Genomic DNA, 15,330 nt, shown 5'->3' with positions numbered 1-15,330 from the left:
ACGCTCAAACCGCAATTTGTGGGATGTCCGTTACAACAGTAGCCTGCGGTATGCATATGTAGTACGGTTCAGCACGGACAGGCAGAGAACGCGCAGACGAAAGCGTACCTCACGAACCGATGACCCAGGCCTCCATCCGTATCGACCTCATCGATGTACTTGAGCGGTTCCCTTCATGCTGAAAAGTGTCGTGCCTCGAGGCGTTGGTCGCATGATAGATGCATAGACCAACACGTTACAATATGGGAGCCTTGAAGGGACGAGGAGACAATGAGAGATGTGGGCGAAGACATTATGTGAGGTGAGCGTTGCCTACTGGTGGTGCGCGGTGGAGGTCGCCTGCAGAGTGTAGAGCTACCTGGGCGTTGGTGATGCGGCAGGTTGATATTCCCAACAGCCCTTTTTTCGTTTCGCGCCGACCTGTCGGTGAGTGCTGTGAGACGAAAGCGGGGAAACAAGCGCTGGTTGCCCTGCGTAATTGTGCGCCGGCGCAGAGCTCCTTGGATATTCATGTTCGCGTTCGGGAAATCCCTGCGTACACGGCTCATATCCTGCATGCTGTAATGTTGCAGAACAAGAGCAATCAGTGTTTGCCCCATCACTGTAGCGCGGAGCAGCACACCGTTCACGCCTGCAAGTTGAAGAAGAATCCGATGTTTGCAGTCATGAGGCTCTGCGGTCTAGCAGACAGTAAATGATGATGGTTGGGGCGTGTCGTTCTTGAATTTACTAGGACTTGGCACTGGTGCGTATTCTCGCCGCCGCTGTCCTTTCCAGTCCACAGCTAACGGGTTGACCGTCCCTCTAGACAATGCGTGATGGGGTGTTTCTCTGTGAGCTACTTGCCCAAATCTGGGCTGTAAATTACGAGGTCAGTGGTGGGGCAGCTGTGTGAACCTGCCGAGACCGCGCAAACACACATGGGAGGGCAGCTGAAGTTGATTGAGTGTTTGCGGAAACACACGCGTTATCCCGGCTCTTGCTTACTCGCTTCCTTTCTTCCATCATCTCGTCCCCTCTCTCCCTTCCTCGCCCTGCTGCTTGCCTGTAGTATGAACTCTCCCCAAGTTGCGCTAGTACCCACTAAGGACCTGTCCAGCCTCGGATTATGTTCACATCGAGAATATCACTCGCAGCGACCGACGGGACAGCCATGTCCCGTTGGCCCGCATTCAACCGCCCCACCTCTCATCCCAATGGGAATAGCTCGCCGTGGCGTCCGCAGAACCGGCCAGCATTGTGGACAGACAAGGTCCTGGGTGGCCAGACGGGGACCACGCATTCAGGGAGCCGTTTCCATCGCCGCGCGGGGAGAGCTCCGCCTCACTGGAGGCACACCCACGCCGCACGCCTTCAACAGTGGTGCTAACCCCAAGGCGTCTCGGTTACATTTTCCTACCGACACTATCAAACAAACATCATTGCACCTGTCTTGAACATTACGACAGCTCGACGATACCCTCAACGTCCGCGCCCGCCGGCTTTACAGCTCCATCTCTTCCTCTTCCTCTTCCTCTGATTCTTCATCCTCGCTGCTGCTGGGCTCGCTCGTAGTCCCGTTTCCGTTACCATTGGCTGTGTGTATCCCACGGCAGGCATTGCACTGAAAGGGTGGCCAGCCGACTACGAGGTGTTGGTCGACACGGGGACTGCCGACGTCGAGGTCAGTAGAGGCTCAGTCTACATTCTTGTTACTTACATGTCCGTGCACTCGTCAGGACAGCTGTGCTCGGTGGGATCATGCCTCTGGCTCAAGCGACACCTCCGTTGATTGCAATCGACCTGCATCATTCGGGTTTGTTCCTAGCAATCAGGCGGGCGAACATTTCGCTGTACTCACCCACTGTCGCAGCTCAGGTATCTCGTGCCCACAGGAGTACTGCCTATACGTGGTGATATAGAAGCACATCTTGGCGGTGGAAGACACAAGTGGAATAGGATCGGAGAGCTGATTGGGAATCAGGTTTTGTGGACCTTTTAGCTCTCCCGTTGCACGGCTCTTTGCGGTTTCTTATCCCATAGGAATTCAAACGGCATTCCTATGGTTTTAGGGCAAACGTGAGACACGCGTACTTTCAGACAGCATAAATCGTCTGTTCCATGTCTTCATGACTGCTTATTTATGCTGGATACGCCGACGGATCATCGGTACGCAGCCGCTCGGAATAAAGTGCGGGCGGTCGGCATAGGTCGCGTTGTACTGCACAAATGTCTGCCGTTGGGCGCGGAGCCAGGTACGGTATGGCTTATAGCTACCTTCCATTGCAAACTTACAGCGCCTTATACCGCAAGCTAGGCCTGGGCCTTCGTGGCGACCGAAGGTTTCTCGCCGCATTGACTTCTATCAGCGGCCTTCCTGTGACCCGAGAATATCTAGTAGCTCTAGCAAGGCCTCGTTAGAACCTGCATTGGCCATAAGCCCTTGGAAAGTGTATCACATACGGCACTGCGCAATATGGTGGTTTGGGTGAATAAATTTTGTCACTCGAAATACGGGAGGACAACGTGAGCATCTCGTGACGATTGCAAAAAGGTAAGGTGCACGCGCACTGACTGTACTAATGCTCATGCTCCCGTCCTATGAGCGCCAATAGCCCAAGATGAGAACATCCTTCTCATCGAGTGGGATGAGCTGTGAAAACGGATACCATTTTGTCCTCCGTGATTTTTATGCTGGCCACCTGGTGATGCGCGTCACGCCAATTCTATCCATCGGGAATGATGCCCCAACCGGTTGCTATTGTAGGAGCTGAAATTTGTCAATACAGAGGAAAACGTCCTCCACTGTTGCAATGAAATTCAGACGTCTGATGTTGGACCAGGTAGATCAGATTTGCAAAGCGTAACAGCATATCATTTTTGAACCTTGGTGAGATGACACGTTATAGTAAGAAGGCGTATATACAGGCGAAGCTGCGTAAATACTGGATTTGGACGAATAAATACCATCAAAAGTAAGGTTATTGACATTTGTCAATCCTACTATGGGGCAGACCTGACAAACAAAGTCATTCCAGGTCCTGAAGGCTTGAACTTTGAAGGACCTGTTCGGATGATCAGAGCGCTTCACTGCTTCGCCAGTATCAATACATTCTGATGTGCGAATTGGAGTGTCTAGAGGGGTCATGTTGGCTGAAGTCGATAAGGACGCCGCAATGCCATACTGGTGGAACGAGGAAGAAGAGATCCGTCGGACGACGACTGGCAAATGGAGCCGAGCCCTCATTGCAGTCCGATGGTCATGTGACAATACCACAATTGATGTGCGATCATATTCGTGCCCGACAACGTCAGAACGGCGTACATCCTGCAACAGGCCCTAGCAGCGCTGCAACTCGACCTCTGCTGAACTCTGTCAGTTCACGCGTGCCCTGCTCGCCTAGGTCTCTGGCGAAACAATGCGCATGGTGCGTCCAACATGGGTTTTCGTCTACCTACTTGCCGTCGACAACTCGATATTCGCAGCTCGCTCAAGATGATGAAAACGATGACACCGCCGAGGTGACTTGGGGTATGTAACTGAATGCTTTCGTGACATGAACTCAGTGCTATACCGCCGCTCGCCTCGTAGAGGACCAGCAGCGGATAAACACATTCTCAAAGTTGAACACGCGACGTCAAAATCTGGAGGAGAAGATGGAGGGGTTGAAGGTAAGTGCGACTTCTTCCCTCAGGCAAGGGCTGCGACGAGTCAACGGTCGTACATCAGCAAGAAAAGGAAACACTCGACGATTTAGCCATGGAAATCGAGCTCGCGGACGAGGACCAACCTATCATGTACGTCAGTAAGGTAGGTCTCGAACATACCTGGTCTGATCACATATGACACAGGTACAAAGTTGGAGAAGCATTCCTCCATCTATCTCACGCTCGCGCCATGAAAAGACTGGAGAAGGACCAACATCGTCTCACCGATGAGTTGTCTAAGCTCAACGAGCGTGTTGAAGATTCTGAGAAGACGATGAAGGAGCTGAAGGTGCTACTGTACGCGAAGTTTGGTCGGGCGATCAATCTCGATGAGTAGATCGGCGAATATCTTCTGATTGAACAGGGTGTTTCCCGATCATAGGTCTAGAAGTACAATGCTTAACCTTGGTGACGTTAACGTGTACAATAAGCCCTGATACCGAATGCCATCTCCGCAAGGCTTCCTCTTCTCGTGCTCATTCCTCCCTATCCGTGTTGACTAATTCCGATAAATCCTTCTCAGGCTCTTTTGCGCTCGTATTCACGAATACAAGCAATTTCTCGAACAGCTCCGTCCGTTGTTTGAATCTGGCCGGAGAGGGTGAATCGCCTCTGCTCGTTTCTTGTGGATCCACTTCCATCGTATATACCAAGGCGGGGGGCCCGTCCATCAATTCTTCTCTAGGTGCTTCGGTATTCGGCATATCTGCGTCCTGCGACGAGGATTGGGTCGAGGAGTCTGCCATGGAAGAAATGTTAGGTGGCATTGCCCGAGCGGATCTGAAACTGAAGTCACGAGCAGCCTACTTTCTGACGATGTTCCTGGCGGCACAGCCAGGAGATGCGACAATAAAGAGTGAAAATCGTGTGCCTCTTCCTGAATCCTGTGATCTACAACGGCCGACACTTCTCTCTGCAAGAATGTGAGTGCCTTCACAGGCGGTGCATCCTCGCATAGCTCGCGGAAGCTTTTTCGAAGGGTATTGGAGCGGAGGGTGAGAGTCCTGTATGGTCAAATAAGCACCGTAGCCACTCACTGTTGACGCCGTAGTTCAAATAGGCCACGACGTAGAATATCCGATAAGGCCGGCCTACAAGAGACTAACTGAGAAGTTGTCTTCGCAACGTATGGCCGACATACCGCTCCAACTGCAACTTCCAGAAATCGTCGAGCCGGACCTCCGTTACGGCACATAGGCCCTCCAATGCTTGTACTGGCCAATCTCCTGTCCATTCACTTGGGGTCCTGGCTACATTGGTCACGACCCCAGAGGTTCCACCGTGCATATATGCGATCTTGCTGCGTCGATCGTAGACAACCTGGTGGGCGTAGCGCGGCTGTGGTGTCTCCGCGCTGATTGGGTCGCCATGGGGAGAATTCCCACCAGAGGTGTCGGCCGGCGAGGTGTTGCTCCATTTTCCCGGGCGGTCTGGCCGGTCGTAACGATATACCCACACGGATGACGCAGGGTCGAGCACAGTAACACCGGGACTATCGCGTATGAGTCCATAGAAGCTATCATATAGCAGAGGAGCTATCAGCCAAGGCAACCACGATGTTATACGTACAGCTACTCACACGTAAATCTCTTTGAGGTCTGGATCAATAGCTGCGCGCTGCGTGAAACATGCTTCCGGTCCGCCTGAAGCAGTGACACTCGAGAAGAGTTCTGTCAATGTGCCGGTCGGTATATGATACGCATGCATGTCGGCCGCGTACTGCTCTCTGTACTGGCCGGCAAGTATGATCAGTGTGTGAGACGATGGTTCCAGTAACATTGAGTGCCCTGTACCATGACGAATCAGCGCCGAATCAGAGATACATCGACACGATTTACCCACCGAATCGTTGGAAAACAGTGGGAATTGCCCCAGGAACTCTGCAGTATATTTAGTACATGGTTTTACGAGAAGGCTGGGGGATCGCTGACCTGAGCTCTTTCCAAGACCCCTTGCGAATGTCGTATGCAAAAAGGCCTATGTATTTGTTCATGCGCAGTTCTCTGTCAAAAATGCGTCCCCCCGAGACATAGATCACTTGCGCCTCGGAATCTACCACCATTTGATGATCATATATCAATGGCGGTCCTCCACACACCTGCTAAACGAGTGATTAGATATGCAATTACAGATGATTGAGACTATACGAGACCTGGGTGTCCATGGTCAACAAGTCCCACTTTCCCGCATCAAGACCGCGCGTATGGTATCGATAGAACTCAGACGGGGTGGAAGGCCATACGAGTCGCGTAACGCTCCCTGCTCGTGGGATATCGACCGTGTGCGATGCCGAAGCAGCGCGTATGTCCGGCACGCCTGAACTATCACTAGGAGAATTAACGCTTCCACTGTTCATCGCGGGCTGATCGACGTCATCGCTATCGAGCAGCCGTCCCAAGACGTAGATCGATCCCGTTTTCCTGTCAAAGGCCATCTTGTGGCACGAGCGCGGGCCTGGGCCATTCAGATCGCGACCAGTTGCAAGGCTCAGTAGACGCCATACGTCCGCACGCACGTCGTATACCCAGAAGTCGTCCAGGTTGCGCTGGCCGTCCCATCCGCCGAAGAGGTAGATCAGCCCGTTCTCCTCGTCCATACACATCGCGTGTCCCCCTCGCCTGCATGGTGCGTCGCCGTCAGCATCCAAGCCGTGTAGCCGCGTCCACTCTGTACGGAGAGGGCTAGCGCGCTGGTGTTCATCAAGCAGGCCCTCGGATGCGAGGCGCTGGAGGAGCTCTTCCGAGCGGGGCCAGTTCCCCTGGAGCACGATACTGTCGTATAGGTCTGTCACACGCGGGTGCTCGAGCTGAATACCACAGCGCGAAAGTATGTCGGCGAAAGGGGTAAGGAAGCGCCGCTTGCGTAGGTGTTTAAGGACGTGCCGGAGCACAGACGCCTCGTGATACTAGAAAATGGTCCACTCAGTGGGTCGTAAAATAGTAATCGTCCTGAGACCTTGCCTCTTCGTGCGCTTCACATATGATCTTCATATATGCTTCATCAGAAACTCCAGAAAGGGCAACATACCAGATTGAGGTATGGTAGTGCGGGTCATGGGCACTTGAGTCAGGCAACACACGCGGTCAGTCGACGTACACCTCCATAAGATGGACAAGACGCACGAGATAGGCACAATCTTGATATAGCGAGTAGGGAAGAAAATGCCAGCACTGTTTCTGTGTCGGATGGAGAAAGTCTCCTTTTCGGGATCGTTCTTGAGGGCACCACTGATGGCCTGTCGATCTTGTGAATACGACGCAATCAGCCTGAGCAGTAGATATCTACTTCAATCATGTTGTCCTCAGTTTGCCCAACGTAGACCTTGAACGTTTTCATATTACATGGATGTTCTGCGTTGCCATATGTGTGAACGTTCACGAGGTATTGTTCGCCTGGCTACATACGTTTATAATGCTGGCAACGCATACTTGAGATGTTCGTTCTATGAAGACATAGTTTACCATACCTTCCCGAACGTTATGCTCTCTGACGCAGCTTCAGCAGACAGCTTTGGCTGTAACCCGAGACGCTCGCACTCAACTGAGTATGCAGGGGGTTGCCAGGCGTAGCAGGACCCATTGTTTGGCATTGGACGAGTTGTATGCGCCACTCCATCGGCTAGACTTGTCTGTAGGGTTGTCCACTAGGATGTTCTCCGCGACAAAGGTCCCGCTATGCTCTGAACACCCAGCAATGGAGTACCTCAGCGGTACAGTTGGAGGGATGTCGTTGTCCTGCATTTGAAACCCTTTGCTAGCTGCACAGCGTCGCTGATAACAAGTTATGTATATAAATCGCGTATGGAAAGTAGGGATGAGATGACAGTGGTGAGGGTCGTATAAGGGCAAGCGTCGCTGTGCTCCGAGATCGCTAAGCGCGATAAGTCCGCGTCGATCAGTATGTTCGCATACCGAGCGCTCGTGCAGCTGAATGTTCACTGCCCCAGCGCATGATGCAGTATGTACAAATATTTTCATGACGCTCCAGCGTTATACATCCAAAACATAACAACGGTTTGGCACTTCGTATCTTCTCCAGTCAACATGCGATGCACCAAGTGACCCGACGATCACTTCCTCGCCCACTCCGGAGGTTCATCCTTGCCTTCATCCTCAAGTTTTTCACCTTGCTCCAGACTGTCGTGAACCGTGTCCGCTTTGTGCTCCGCGGGAGCGTACACCTGCCAACACCATAAGATTTTTCTTGACTAATGAGGACTATCACGCTTACCGTGGAGACTATGAGAGGATTAGGACCTGTGTTAAGGAACTGGGAGAACGACTCGTGAGTGCTCTGGTACTGCTATTGACGCATATATCAACCGACGTTGTGCAGCGTCCCAGCTGGAATGATAACGTGGTCCCCCGGGCTGATGTTATCCTTCTAGAGAACGACTAGACATGAGGGGCACAGGGCGTGACCAACGAAAACAATACATACGTGCTTTCCTTCTGTGATCACCTGTGCGGTACCAGACACAAAGTAGAGATGCTGATCCACGGAATGCGTCTCCTGCATATAACAAATAGTTGATAGCTAAGGCATAGCCGGAACGACCAATGACTGACCTCTCCAATTTCCCCACCGACAGGGACGGTCATGATGACCATCTGCGCGTCGTCATGTCAGTCGGTATGTAGCCTGAGCGAGTTTTGGTGCGAGACGGCTTATAAGCCCACCTGGCTGTGCTTTCCGGTCCAGACGACCCTCCTGAACTTGTCGCTCTCGGAGGCAATTTTGGCTACGTTATGAATGACTGCGGCCTTCTTTGGAGGTTTAGTATTGGGCTTAGGGGGTGCCATGATGGTGCGAGACGGAGCGCAAGTGCGGATGTGAAGGGCTTGGCGGCGAGTGGAAAGACGAGCGGCGGTCAGTGGCAAGGGAATGAACATGAGGAATGCACCAAACACGGCAGAATCGCGACATTATATATGGTTCCAACTCTTCACACTTGTCCTTCCCTTCACGTATGCGTGAACATATGTCGACTTTGACAGAACGTTCAGCGAAGTTGTCAGAAAAGCAACCTACATTTAGCCATCCATAGCGGAACGTAGCATGCAGCTGGTCAAGCATCACTAAGCGAATCAGCGCAGGCACGCATCTCAAAAGCAATCTATATGGTGGCAACCAGGTCAATTGTACACATTCGACGAACGTACATCCGCACCAGCACGACCCAAATGAGATAGATCTAACACGAATGCGACCTCAGTCTGCTCTTGGCAGACCATCGGCACCCAACAGACCGTCGCCCGCTCCAAGAACTCTGGGCCCGTCACCAACCCTAGTGTGAATGAGGCCCTTCACAGCGCCGACGCCAAACGGCCGCGCAACAGCAGGGTTGAATCCGTCTACCACCTTACCCTGTACGCCCGCGGCACCAAAGAGTCCGAAGGGGTCCTTGAACGGCTCGGCTTGCGGGAAGTAGTTGATGATGAGCTCCACGATTTCCTTCAGGTTCTCCTTGGGAGCGTAGATGACAGCGTTCGGGCCGGCGTCGTACGTGTACGCAGCTTTAAGCTTGCCGCCATTGGCGACAGACACGCGATTGTACTCGACAATGAGCGCGATGATCGCGCGCGAGACGTCGTTCATGTAGAAGATCGGCGGGTCCGTGTCGAGGGCGACGGCGTGGAACTGGTTTGAGTCCTGCATCGTGATGCGTGCGAATGCATCAAAGTCGCGCGCAAGGATCGCGGCGGTGATCGCCTCCATGCGCGCAGGGACGACGTGTGCGATGCGGTGCTGCAGGAGCGCCGACGTCTCGACGGTGCGCTGCATGCCCGACGTGGACGATGTGCCCTTCTTGTCGTCGGAGACAACACAGATGAGCGCGTGGATATCCGGCCAGTGCTCGCGCGGGGCGACCTCGATGGCGAGCGAATCGGAGCCGTCGGGCTTGAAGCCCATTTGCCAGGCGACGAAACCGCCGAAGAGGGAACGGCACGCAGACCCGGAGCCTTGGCGGGCAATGAGGGACAGCTCGGACGGTGTGGCGGGAAGAGCATACAGGGCGGCGAGGGAGGAGACGAGGGCGGCAAACCCTGAGGCAGAGGAAGCGAGGCCGGCAGCTGTGGGGAAGTTGTTGCGAGAGCAGATGTGCACCGCGTATCCGGACAGCTAGATTTGTGGTGTTTGTCACCTGATAAAGCATAGAACATAAGGACACACCTTCGGCAGACTCGAGTCCTTCGCCTCTACCTCTTTTCGAAGGCGCTTCATCTCCTGAATGCATGTGGCCATCCGGCCGCCGTCCTTGATCTCCTCCTCGACGCCATTGAGCCAGAGCCTGTCTTTCTTGAACGACGGGTCCGCGCGCGAGGTTGTCGTCGACCGCAGGTGGTCCTGGTCAAGAGTGACTGAGAGCGACGAGTTTGTGGGCAGGATCAGCTTGGTGTCCCGCTTGCCCCAGTACCTGTCGACCGTGAGCGATCGTCGCTACTGCGTACAGTATCACTCACTTGATGCATGCAATGTTCACAGGTGCAGAGGTTGTGGCTTGATAGACGGACATCGTGGGCAGAGGTATGGGAGTGGACAGAGAGCGGACATGGCTTTTGACCGTTCCGAAGCATTGCACGATGTTTCGAAATCTCAAATCGTACGGCTATAATATTGGGCGCTTATATACTTGTATGGTCTGCGGCGAGTTGGGCGCTGTTGGACGAATGGCGATACATCACGGAACGGAGAACTGGACCTTAAAAATACCTTGAAGCTACTGTGACTCGGCAGTGGACTCAACGCGAGATAGTAATACTGATAAACGATCGAAGATCGGAGACAGAGATCAAGCAAAAGACGAAGCCTTGCGGCTGATCACTTGAGCTCGCCTTGACCTGAGACTGAAAGATTTTTCGTGATTGAAGGAGACGTACACGCACATGCTACAATGATTGCAGGGTGTTGAACGCGACAGGATAGACTAGACCGGAAAGCAAAACAGTGACAGAGGACGACGGGGTACGGCCAAGACAGGGACAAGACAACATGACATGACATGAAGAACAGTAGAAGAAAAATGAGAGGGGTTTATTGAACATTGAACGCGGAGGAGGGACATGCCAAGGAGCATATCTACAAGAATAAAATATATATACAAAGAAGATGAAGGCAAGACCAATGAACGCGGGAGTGTCGAGCCATCATGCCTATATCACCTCAGATAACTACATGTACGCCCGAGAAGACTCTGGGAATACAGGGGGCGCACGAGGCTGTGGGTCTCGTGGCGGTCGCACACGAAACTCAGAGACGATACACAGATGACTGGCGTAGATAAATCAATCGTCAGCTTCGCGTAGATTATACCAGTAGGAATGTGGACACGTACTCTGATGGGAAATGGACATTCGGGAACCCAACCACCTTCTTCAAATAAGTCTTGTCGACCTCGCCAAGGACCGCGTTCACCGACAAATTGGCCGTTGAGTACCATATGTAGTCGATCACCCCGGTGTAGCCCGGCGTGTAGTTCGTCATCGGGATTTCTCCCGCGGTTGTGTACGCACTCTTCAGTCCTAGCCGATGTCTAAGACCTTCTGAAGTGTACTTGCCGTAGAGGTGCGACATGAAATCCTCGTGATTGGGAGGGACGGTGCCGGATGACAGGAACTCATAGACACCGCTTGATTGCACAGAGTTGAAATCCCCGCAGATTATCACGGGGATCTTCGTTCCATCTGTGTAAACAGGTGGTGGGCGGGATGACGCATTATGGTCACCCGCGCCTGGCGCAGTCGATGTACCGCCGGCTGATACTGGCGTAGGCGGTAGCCGTGGCGGATACTTTGCGAACCCGTTGGCCATCTTCTCGACTTCCTCAACCAGCAACGCAACCTGCACGAGTTTGACATCGCGGTACTGCGGGTCCCAGTGGATGTGGGTGTTGGCGACGATGAAGCGCGTGCCAGTCACCTTGTTCTCGAGCAAGGATATGGTGGCGATGTGATCTTTTCCAAGTACGCGATTGAACATGTCGTCGGTCTTCTTGAAGTCAGAGCGTTGCATTGCAACCGCGCTAAACTCGATGAATTGCTTCTCTACGAGGGTATATCTGCCAACAAGGTCAGCGCCAGAATATCCAAGAGCCGCGTGCAAAACGTACTTAGACCCCTTGAAGAATGTAGCACACCCATCGACTAACCGACGATCCGTCTCGCTCATCGTCTTATACCTCGACTTTGGCCAGTAGACACCTTCATACCCGTGCTCCGCCAAGTTCGGTAAGAAGTACTCTTCGTACTGGGCGTTATCGACCTCCTGCAGACAGACGAAGTCTGCGTCGTGGCTGAGAACTTCCGACAATATGTGATCCTTGCGGTATTCCCATGTGAGTGCCCACGATGGAGTGTAGCCATAAAGGCGCTCGGTTGCGCATCTCTCGCATAGGATGTTATAGCACAGAACGCGAGCCGTTTCCACATTAGGGTCAGCCGCCATGGCATCACGTTCCTGTGGTTGGATAACATTCATCCATTCGCGGGGAGGAGGTCGAGGTGGGGCGGGACTTGAGTCTCGGAGGTAGGAAATAAGAGCGGGGGTTCCATCCTTTTGCACAATTTGCTTGAGAGAAGGATCCAACGGGTTACCCTCGATTCCGAGTGTTTGCAACTGATGCAGAGTCCCGAGCTCTGGGGGAAGCGTCGTCAAGTGGTTGTCGAACAAATACAGCTCCTTCAACGTCGTGAGCATCCCGAGCTCCGGAGGCACGTTAAGGAGACTGTTTCCAGACAGGTCCAACAGTTCCAGATGCCGCAGCTTGGTGATCTCAGGCGGAACGGTAGTGAGTGCGTTGTGGTTCAGATATAGATTGGTAAGGAAAGTGAATGAGAAGAGGCCAGACGCCCTCGGGATGCTCTTGATATTGACACCGCCCATATCCAACGAATTCCAGGTGTTCTGTGGCGGCCGCGGAGCGGACGGTCTCGATACCTCCACAACAGGTGCGACCGTCGACGACGGATGATCAGCACCAGCCGCAGATGCAGTGGGAGATTCTGTTGTCGCTGCTGAAGAAGAGACGGGCGATGAGCCTGAAGCTCCATTAGCGTCGCCGTCCTTTGATCCCGTACCATTCAGCTCTGTAGGCTTAATGGCATTGGGGTTGGTAATCGTAATCGCCGACTTCTGCACTGTACGAGAGGCCATAGCGCTGGCCCGCGCACGGTGGTGAGGCGAGCGAGATGCCCTGATCATCTGTATTGGGTCAGGATAATGTCTACGACGGCCGACTCAGTACTCACCTCGCACTTCAACAACTGCTGCTGCCAATGTACCGTCATCTGCGGTGCGTTCGCATTGACGGGCGACCCGTTGAGCGCCTGTATGACATGCCCATTCGGCGGTGAGGGATAATGTGTGTGAGACAAGGAGTTCTGGTGATGGTGGTGGTGGTGAGCGAGCGGTCCTGGGATGTGGGGATGAGGATGATGCTGCATGCCGCCTAGTGCGCCATTTGTGAATAGGGGATAGCCCGGAGACGTAGGTGGCTGCACGTGTGCAGGAGGCCCGAGAGGGTGGTGGTGCGCCTGACGAGACCATGGCGATTGATCGTGCACTTGGGGATGCTGATGAGCAGGGAGTTTGTGGGCGATACCCGGAGATTGTTGCGGGTAGAACATTGCATTTGAAGAAAGCGTCACCGCAATCGACACAGCGGGAAGGATATCCAGAGACAAACACTAGTTCAAGAGCGACGTATACGTTGAGGTCACAGCTGTGGGCGTTGGTGAAGGATAGTGAGTTCGAGGTGAATGGCAGTGAGGAGAAAGCCCAACTAGACGCCGTGGGCGGCGTATGCGCTGACTCAGATTGCCTTTTCTGGATGCTCCACCTACTCAACGCCCCTCGCAGCCACAGCCACAGCCACACTGACCTAATGCGGCAGCGCATACTAAGTGTCACGGGTACAGTTCAACGCTGCTCAGAGTAAATACTTGATTTAACTACATTTATTGCACCTGGCTGCTTTACTGAGAATGCTTGTACAACAAGTAGAATCCTCATACACACTGCGGAATCTTGAAATAATGCTGACTGCTTCCTCATTTAGATATATTTGAAAACGACCATTGAGGGTCACATTTTTCGCTGCTTTTCCGGTTGCACAATCTCTGCACTTTTGAATTACAACCGTGCAGGCCATCCATGATGATGAAGACATTTTCAGCTTTTTATGTGACTTGCACGCACTATTACTGGTAAGACGTCTCGCTACAAATCCTCGGGAATCCACGTTCGGTCTCGTTCGTACTGTATGATCATGAGTACAGGATTTATGCTTCGAAGTCTTACCGGAAAAATGACTCGCTATCCTTATTCATATTGCGATAACGAAGCGCAGCACGGCGGTATGTACAGGAGCTAATGTGTATGTGCGTATGAGCTGAGAATCACAACTCACGCAACTGACATCCAGGTGCTCTAGATGCGTCGTGCGAGCTGATTGCAAGGAGCCTATTTACGATCACCAATGCGATAGATATTCTTCGAATCCACAGCTCTCAGTGCTGTCTGGGTTTCCTCACAAGCCAAATGTGCCAGCACAAACCTACCTTGCTTGAAAGTCTAGCGACCGCGAACACCTATCCACGCTCGAAATTGACATCACATCACCTTTCCATGTGCCTGCGCACCCTGCGCATGCGGTCTATTATAGGCCGACTCAATGTAGACCGTGATGAGTGGCATGATCTTGTACTTCCGAAGGTTCTCAACAGTACCACAGATTGCTGATACTCGCACAAATTCATGTTGTATCCATTCACATGCGCTGATGAATGCCATTGGTCGTCTGGCGATGTACTCGTCAACTAATCATTCCGAAGTGACAGGCCACAGTCGGAAAGCATGAAATAGTGTCAACTTAGGGCTCAGTTACCTCGAGTTTTCCGTAGACACTGGAATCATTAAGTTGGTGGTAAACTTCACTCCTTTCAAGCCTGCATTCTTGGGCCTCGTTCATAAGCCGGCATAAATCGTAAGCTTTTCACTGCGCTCAGAATCAGAATCAGTATCGAACCCGGTGAGGCCTGTGGGATTATTGTCATATGTAGATGGTAGGCGACTGCAGTGCTAGAAAACAACATGATGAGTGACTGCACCCAGTGACGAAGACGGCAGATCCAAGGACTGTCACCGCAGGACGGCAGTATCATCCGAATGTGGTCGATCTGCTCCTTGCGTTTGACGGCACCTTGGCCTGCCTGCCCAATGCCTGAAGGAATCTCTCGTGAGGCCACTTTGATGTTGGGATGCATCGACGTTAACTGGAAGCAGTAGGTCAGCGATCCGCCAAGTAACCTCAAGGTAACCACGATGACTTCGCCTTGCGAACACCTTGAACCAGCAAGGGGTGATTTAGATTTCTCTCTCCTCTACCTCGAGGCGCCTCTTCCCATCAGCATGATGTGTGAGACCCTCCGCAGGCGGCGAGATTAGCCCTTCGCCCAAATGTCCCCACTGTCATTCGATGGCATCCTACCGTGACCCTCCCATGAGGAGGCTTCAGACGCTGAAGTCATTCACGTTGAAGCCTTGTCGCCCTTGCACCGTGGCTTGTGATTCCCGTAGGAAGTAGGAAAGGATCACGACAAGTTGGTAAGCCCAATACTCCACGGATTCCGCCCGACTGGTATC

General features: G+C 52.9%; 7 protein-coding genes across 7 annotated transcripts; 2 read left to right on the top strand and 5 right to left on the bottom strand.

Moving 5' to 3' along the window:
• Window positions 1-1,483: 1,483 nt before the first annotated feature.
• Window positions 1,484-1,909, bottom strand: POSPLADRAFT_1131182 (hypothetical protein; the record flags this gene model as incomplete). The annotated part of the gene is made up of 3 exons (XM_024484037.1): window positions 1,484-1,649; window positions 1,700-1,782; window positions 1,841-1,909. 3 exons carry the CDS (start codon window positions 1,907-1,909, stop codon window positions 1,484-1,486), a joined length of 318 nt encoding a protein of 105 aa, XP_024342724.1.
• An 85-nt stretch (window positions 1,910-1,994) lies between these two features.
• POSPLADRAFT_1038442 (hypothetical protein) lies at window positions 1,995-2,491 on the top strand. Its single transcript, XM_024477388.1, has one exon. The coding sequence runs from the start codon at window positions 2,209-2,211 to the stop codon at window positions 2,398-2,400; it is 192 nt and encodes a 63-aa protein (XP_024342723.1). The 5' UTR covers window positions 1,995-2,208; the 3' UTR covers window positions 2,401-2,491.
• A 664-nt stretch (window positions 2,492-3,155) lies between these two features.
• On the top strand, window positions 3,156-4,024 carry POSPLADRAFT_1052597 (hypothetical protein; the record flags this gene model as incomplete). The annotated part of the gene is made up of 6 exons (XM_024480285.1): window positions 3,156-3,263; window positions 3,384-3,407; window positions 3,466-3,511; window positions 3,572-3,651; window positions 3,710-3,777; window positions 3,832-4,024. The coding sequence occupies 6 exons, from the start codon at window positions 3,156-3,158 to the stop codon at window positions 4,022-4,024; spliced, it is 519 nt and encodes a 172-aa protein (XP_024342722.1).
• Window positions 4,025-4,163: 139 nt separating this feature from the next.
• POSPLADRAFT_1131567 (hypothetical protein) lies at window positions 4,164-7,023 on the bottom strand (the record flags this gene model as incomplete). Its single annotated transcript, XM_024484104.1, has 10 exons — window positions 4,164-4,393; window positions 4,495-4,655; window positions 4,725-4,778; window positions 4,829-5,203; window positions 5,267-5,474; window positions 5,526-5,664; window positions 5,726-5,788; window positions 5,840-6,592; window positions 6,767-6,922; window positions 6,973-7,023. The coding sequence occupies 10 exons, from the start codon at window positions 7,021-7,023 to the stop codon at window positions 4,164-4,166; spliced, it is 2,190 nt and encodes a 729-aa protein (XP_024342721.1).
• Window positions 7,024-7,756: 733 nt separating this feature from the next.
• Window positions 7,757-8,489, bottom strand: POSPLADRAFT_1131964 (hypothetical protein; the record flags this gene model as incomplete). The annotated part of the gene is made up of 6 exons (XM_024484155.1): window positions 7,757-7,867; window positions 7,918-7,956; window positions 8,014-8,067; window positions 8,128-8,199; window positions 8,256-8,297; window positions 8,367-8,489. The coding sequence occupies 6 exons, from the start codon at window positions 8,487-8,489 to the stop codon at window positions 7,757-7,759; spliced, it is 441 nt and encodes a 146-aa protein (XP_024342720.1).
• Window positions 8,490-8,806: 317 nt separating this feature from the next.
• Window positions 8,807-10,208, bottom strand: POSPLADRAFT_1038439 (hypothetical protein). Its single transcript, XM_024477387.1, has 3 exons — window positions 10,152-10,208; window positions 9,862-10,105; window positions 8,807-9,810 (listed from the first exon to the last, which is right to left on the bottom strand). Exons 1-3 carry the CDS (start codon window positions 10,202-10,204, stop codon window positions 8,899-8,901), a joined length of 1,209 nt encoding a protein of 402 aa, XP_024342719.1. The 5' UTR covers window positions 10,205-10,208; the 3' UTR covers window positions 8,807-8,898.
• Window positions 10,209-10,859: 651 nt separating this feature from the next.
• Window positions 10,860-12,974, bottom strand: POSPLADRAFT_1130851 (hypothetical protein; the record flags this gene model as incomplete). Its single annotated transcript, XM_024483996.1, has 4 exons — window positions 10,860-10,959; window positions 11,024-11,746; window positions 11,798-12,888; window positions 12,936-12,974. 4 exons carry the CDS (start codon window positions 12,972-12,974, stop codon window positions 10,860-10,862), a joined length of 1,953 nt encoding a protein of 650 aa, XP_024342718.1.
• Window positions 12,975-15,330: the final 2,356 nt, after the last annotated feature.

Source organism: Postia placenta (assembly GCF_002117355.1).
Source record: "Postia placenta MAD-698-R-SB12 unplaced genomic scaffold POSPLAscaffold_2, whole genome shotgun sequence".
Lineage (NCBI taxonomy): Eukaryota > Fungi > Basidiomycota > Agaricomycetes > Polyporales > Adustoporiaceae > Rhodonia > Rhodonia placenta.
Note: the sequence above shows the minus strand (reverse complement) of the source record. Positions and strands in the feature narration are given on the sequence as shown.